We start from the raw sequence: 6,320 nt of genomic DNA, 5'->3' as shown, positions 1-6,320 counted from the left end.
TTGTAGAAACAAATAAAGCACATTTGTAGGGTCGGGGTTTTTGGAGTTTTTGTCGCTGTTGTCGCTGTTGTCACAGTGTTTCTTTTTCCCGAGATGTGTCCGCTTCTTCGGCAAGCAAGCAAGCAATCCCACACAGTGGTGTGTACGATCGACTAGCCAGCGATCGTGTACGATGGTCGTTTGGCGGTCGCGGAAGATATTAATTGTCAAACAAGTCCAGCGGACTTTCGGAACCATTAATCAGATTTGAATCGTCCCAACTGTGCGGACACGGGGCTCTCGCAGGGGGTATCACGCGTGTATGGGCTAAGGTATGGCGAGCCAAGCCCAGGTGCACGCTACGAGTCAAGCATCACATGGTGCTTGCTGGGCGAACAGCGAGAGTATGTGAGGCGTTCGAGCACGGATAACATTTTAAACGCGAGTGTTTCTGCTCAAATTTTAACGGAGCGTTGCGTCGATTGAAGAAAAACAGGAAAAAGCTCACGCACTGTTTGGCATTGAAGAATAAAGTAAGAATTGGTTTTATTCAAGAACCGCTAAGGGCTATAAGGCTGATATGTCATCATATCAAATCAGCGTTTAGCTTTATTTTCAGTTAAATATTCTCGACAACTTAACAATTTGTTTTTTTAAGTCTATGTTACTATTCTCAAATATAACTTTAAAAATGGTCGCTACGGTTCACACTTTATTCCTTCTTAGCTATACGTGTCGTCTTGGGTCTGTGTGTGTTTCACGTCACGTTTTATAGTTGTCATCATCCTACATCATCCTACATCATCCTTAAATTTTTCTGCATAAAACCATCATTATCAGCAAGTTTCTTTCATTTACATCACTATTTAGAGTAGCTTTCAAGTGATTTTATTTTCGATGTGGCAATTTTTCGAGCCGACGACCGATTTATGAAATGGCATTTTATATGTTTCAATTTTTCTCGACCGTTTTCTTTATTTAACTTTTGTATCACAATAATATAAGGAAATCAAAGACCCGCGTTTTAAAGTTAATTACTTTAAGTGAGTAATTCGATAAGAATGGCTTTAAAAATAGTGAATCGAATCAAGGATAACAAAGAGATTTCGCTTTTTTAACTAAATAACAGTCATGAAATCAGAAGGTTATGTTTATTTTTTCATAAGGAAAACAAAAATCAAAGTGATGAGCAGAAAATTTTTAAAAATCGATGCAGTAGTATGTAAATTTAGAGTGCAGTCATAGAAAGACTACTAAATTTTGTGAAATCGTTTCAACAAATTTTCGTCGAATTTTCAACGAATCGACCTTAATCGTTCTCTCCTGGCTATCCCCATGCTATGTCTGTATAAGAGTTGCCCCAGCGGTAGTTGCGACAGTGGCACCGGTCTTAGAGAGTGGCACGGCAGGAGCGAAGTTCGAATCCCATCTGGGCCGTTCCCTCATAGTGAGGACTGACTATCCAGCTTGTACGGTATCAATAAGTTTAGTAAGCGAGAAATGGCAACTATGATCTTAAGAGGTTCTTAGGCCAAGAAAGAAGAAGAAGACCTGACCTTAACGAAGAATACAACAGTTCATAGTTTCACTGTATGGTTTTATTGCACGTCTTTTCATTTCCTTAATGTTACATTGCACGATCTACCAGTGTTTTGTAAAACCGTATCAACTTTGGACGTTCCGCTGTTCCGTTCAATAAATAAATAAATATTCCGATCAGAATAATTTAACGTTGAGGTCACATCGTATGGTGTTGGCGATAATGATAATCTGTCCCGTGAGGTTTTCGAACGGATTTTGAATGGGTCTGTCTGCCCATTGGTCGAATTGATTGGGCCGGATTGATTGGTGCATCAAACGGGGTACACTTTCGAGGACTCATAACATTATCATTTTGGCGTCTCGGGATTTGGAGCGGTTGAGAAGATCTCAAACCAGTCCGGAGCACGGAGCTTTACGGTTAATGGGCTGGCTGTTCGTAGTAGTACCGGTAGGGATCATTTGCTCGCACCGGACGCACAAAGTAGGTGGCACGGCGGTTATCGTGGCCGGTGTGCACCTGGAAGCTGGTTTCCTCGTGATGATCCGCCTTGAAGATCTTCTTGAGCGCCATGATACTGGCGATGGTGAGGGCGACCTTGCTGATGACCAGGGCCTTGAATGCGATGGCTCCGAGCGTCTTGAGACCGATCGGTCCAGCAATACCCATGGCGGTCAGCAGGGCAGCGATGACGTACCGGCTGCCGTTCTTCTTGTTACCACTTCCTCGCGCTTCGGACAGATCGAAGCTGATGGTGTGGGTCTTGAGGAACTTGTCAATCTTCTGCACCAGGGCCTTATCCGTTTCGCCGAGACCCTCCATCGAGCGAGCGTCGGACAGTCCGAGGATGGCGCTCTCCGAGTTTTCATTGGCGGACGCGTTCTTCTGCTTGACGAGCGTCACTCCATCGACCAGTTGAATGGAATCCTGCCAAAGAGTATTGCTACGGTTCGTAAATGCGCACGCTGACCAAAAACTGACGAATCAAAAAGAATCATATATTACCAGATCGATCGCTCGGGAGATGGAGGTCAGCGCTTTCTGCTTGAGACACTCGGTAAAGTCCGCTGTCTCCTGGCAATCGTCGTACACCTTCTGCAGGATGCAGATTTCTCCGCCGAACCAGCTGCTGCTGGCACGCCACGAGCAGCCTCCCGTAGCACCAAGAGCGGACGTCGCCAGGGCGATCACGAGCAGCAGCTCCGCAATGATGGTTCGGTTGCACATGTTGGCTTGGCTAGCTTTTAAAAGTGCGTCGCGCACCTTCACTCACACTAATGACACTCGGAACCCGTCGACGCAGACTAACTGACTGGTACTGCACCGTTGGCGCTGCTGATGTGCTGGGTGGATGTTTCACTGCTGATAACCAAACTGCAACTGATGAGTGCAGTGATTAGCACCAGCTTTTAAATGCGCCTCAATGCTCTGCTTGCGATGCCGTGATATGCCCTATGAAAAAAGTCATGATGCGAGCTCGCATCTCTCTTTTCCGATTGCCCATCTCGCTTGCACGTACCGAAAGGGTCTTTTCGTCTCTGGCCAAAAGCACACATCGATGCACAGTTTCACTCGTTAGAGTCTTGATCATGCAGCTAGAGCGAAATTCCATTCCACGCAATTTGCTTACGAGCCGGTCGTCGCATTTTCGCAAAAAAAGAAACCCCTAAACGGAACGTGGCCAGCAACACCAACAGCAGCCATGCAGGAGAAAACTGTACTCTTGTAGCGAAATCTCTGCCCAACGGATAACTCGCTGTCCATCCATCCATCCATCCGTCCAGCATGCAATACTCGGCTCATGCAATTGCAGCTTGAATCTGCAGTATCGCTGTCTCTATGAGGAGCGCCGCTACCAGTGCTCAAGCCCACTGCTGCTACACGCCATATCGGCACCACATATCTGGAGCTCTCTCATACGAGCGTGAAATATGTGTTGGACTACATGCGGTTCCTTGTGACTTCCACCCACCCCGAGCAATGTATTTGCCGTTGCAAGAAGGCTAGTGCCCGTGGTGAGTCGATTAATTCAATTACCTCCACTGCCTGCCATGTGCAACCACCGTGGGCTGTTCGTAATTAGAAAGAAAAAACTAAATTCATCGCATGCACCTATATGCCGCAGTTTAGCTTCGGAATCGTATCGTAGAATATGGTTTTGTATCGTTGTAAGCAAACTGAGGGCGGTTCCAGTTGGATGGACATCTCTTTCCCAGTAACATACATTTACACTAGCGTACCAGCCGGCTGATAGCCGAGCGAACGAAGTGAAGAAGAATACCGGTTGGGAGAAAGTGAGAACATTTTACTTTTTAATCGTTTATCAGCAATCGATGTGAATGCAATCAATCAGTGTTACGAGGGAGTAACAGAGGCATGTTTATTAAGTATAATATAAGCTATTGGTTGAAAACTGTAAATTGCCATAAAGAATGTTCTGTATCACCCACCAGTATTCGCTCTTCGTTGGGAGTTGTTTCTTGTTTTATTTAGCTTTTGTAGTAAAACTTTTAGAAATTTAGGGATGCTGCAGAAGTCCTCGGCTCGGTCCGCTGACGGTATAGCGCCCACGTCCGACCAACCTTATATCCCGGCCTTTCTGGTGGCCTTTAAGACTTTGCTGGCTGAATCGTTCGGAGCCATTCTCATGGCATGACCGTGGCTCTGGCGTGTTTAATTCACTCAACGATGGTGTGATCACCGTACAACTCATAGATATTGTCATTATATCTGAGCATTGTCCTTCCATACATAAGGCGCTGAACATCGTGCTGAGCATTTTCTCCTCAAACGCGTCTAGGAGGGTTTCGTCAATTTGGAATGAGTCTTTGTTACGAAAGCAAACAAATTGATAGTGGAATATTGAAAGAAGGCTGTCAAATTTCGTTACACTTGATTTTGTAGTAAAGACTTCAATATGAGTACTGGGCGTAACAATTTGATATCTTTTTCGACTTAGCAATATGCTATAGAGCTTATCCTTAGCTATTCCTATAGGGCTATTTCCATATACATTATAGGCTGTATATTTGGCTATAAGTCTAGTCAGCCACAAATGAAAGTCATGACCTAAGAATTCCTTAGGCCAAGAGAAGAGTTAGAGAGAGAGATGGAGAGAACCACCTATAGGTACAACATGAGCCCCTTCGAAGCATTTTGGAGACTTGGAGGCTGCACCCTTGGAGGCCTCACATCTTGCTCGTCCAACTTTGTAAAAGAGCCTTATTTTTTGTGTTATTGGTATAACTTTCATCATCTTTTGCTTTTAATTTTATTCAAATAACTTGATATCGATTTATCGATTTATTTTATTTTTTTATTAATAAAGAACGGCCTGGCCGTATTGCTATCTATCTAATATGCTATTTATCGATTTAGTCAACATTTGATTTATGTGCTGTATGTATTTTTTTAATGTGGCCAATTCGTCTTGCATGTTCTTCTTAAAACTGTTGATTTTAAACAGTTTGTACGCAAAGAATGTTTCTTGCTTTTCAACGCTTTCATGAGCTATTCAGTTTCGTTAGTTTCTCAAATGCATTGCGGTTTTTTTTTTATTCACGATGGACGATCTAACCATGTTGCGGTTAATTATCTTTTATAATAATATAAAAATTACCAGGAAAAAGACCAATTAATGCTCTAAAACAGGATGCGTTGGACGTAAATTTTATTTTTTGTTTTTCAATCCTAACTTCTACATTTTTGATAAAGAAAACCATCAATGGATCGCGGAGTATTTTCTCTCGGATTAACAATCTAGCGTTTTTTCATCATTTTGCTGACTTGGCTTAGCACCTCGCGTGAGATAGGTCAGGTTTATATTCTTTTTTTTTTACACCGTTCGGAACACCGCACATCATTGCCATAGTAGCAAAAACAGACAAAAATCAATGTTTCACTCTCCTTTCGCTTATTCCAGCAGAGTTTAATGTGCGAAACATACTCCGGCCGTATCTCGCCCCACCTGCAGCAAGGAAAAAAAAACTCACATTTCCTTTCCCTTCCGTGCAGGGAGAGTGCCATAAGAAGGCATTCGCTTCCGGCGTAGCAAAAACAGTCGACGACGGTACGGATGTACGATAAAAATATTACATATTCACATGACTTGTCTTCAGTCTTCAGTCTGGGGCTACCCCATGATGATTCCAGCGAATTTCAATCCGAAACAAGTTACAAGTGTGAATTTGCTGAAAATTCAAATTTCCTTTCGCCGACCCGGCCCTTACGCTATGCGCCCGTGGCATACCACCGCGGTGGCATAGAATGGGGAAAAACTTTTTTGCTTCGATTTCCGCTTAATACGCCTTCGCCGACAACGGAGAAGCGCTCCTCGGGTTTATTTGGTTAGCGTCTGCTTGCGAAATCCCAGCCAGAGAGCTAGAGCTAGAGAGTCTCCGGGCTGGGAAAATACTGCCGGAAGAAAATTAAATTCACGTATGCTTTCGGTTTTACTTATACGCAACATTTAACACTATGTGCGCTGCTCTGGCGCAGACGAGAGGTCTCGTTCACAAGCAAGCGGAGGTTTTGCTGAGGAAGATTTGTTTCTTTTGAGCATACTGTTTCCAAGACGAGATGTTGGAATTACTGACAAATTGTGCTTCAGTTTCTACTAATAATAGAAGCAAGGGTGGGACATCGTCTTTCTTCTCCTTCAATTTACGGGTGATGTTTTTGCTTAGTCAAACGTGCTCAGGTGTAGTCAATTAAGTTACAACAAACATTATGTATCGATAGAGTCTTGGCACTCAATATCCTTCCAGACGCTCTTATCATTCTATTGTATCGAGCTGCTGTG

At 43.7% G+C, this 6,320-nt stretch overlaps 1 protein-coding gene across 1 annotated transcript; it reads right to left on the bottom strand.

Moving 5' to 3' along the window:
- Positions 1-1,555: 1,555 nt before the first annotated feature.
- Positions 1,556-2,914, bottom strand: LOC118517642. The gene is made up of 2 exons (XM_036063962.1): positions 2,525-2,914; positions 1,556-2,446 (listed from the first exon to the last, which is right to left on the bottom strand). Exons 1-2 carry the CDS (start codon positions 2,744-2,746, stop codon positions 1,940-1,942), a joined length of 729 nt encoding a protein of 242 aa, XP_035919855.1. The 5' UTR covers positions 2,747-2,914; the 3' UTR covers positions 1,556-1,939.
- Between the last annotated feature and the right edge of the window lie 3,406 nt (positions 2,915-6,320).

This window comes from Anopheles stephensi, chromosome 2 (genome assembly GCF_013141755.1).
Source record: "Anopheles stephensi strain Indian chromosome 2, UCI_ANSTEP_V1.0, whole genome shotgun sequence".
Lineage (NCBI taxonomy): Eukaryota > Metazoa > Arthropoda > Insecta > Diptera > Culicidae > Anopheles > Anopheles stephensi.
This window is presented reverse-complemented; position numbering and strand designations above follow the sequence as displayed.

Bases quoted from the DNA above. Each gene is read 5' to 3' on its own strand.
- LOC118517642 (XM_036063962.1), bottom strand. From the start codon at position 2,746: ATGTGCAACCGAACCATCATTGCGGAGCTGCTGCTCGTGATCGCCCTG. The intron at 2,447-2,524 runs GTAATATATGAT...ACTCTTTGGCAG, and splicing joins TCTCCCGAGCGATCGATCTG to GATTCCATTCAACTGGTCGA.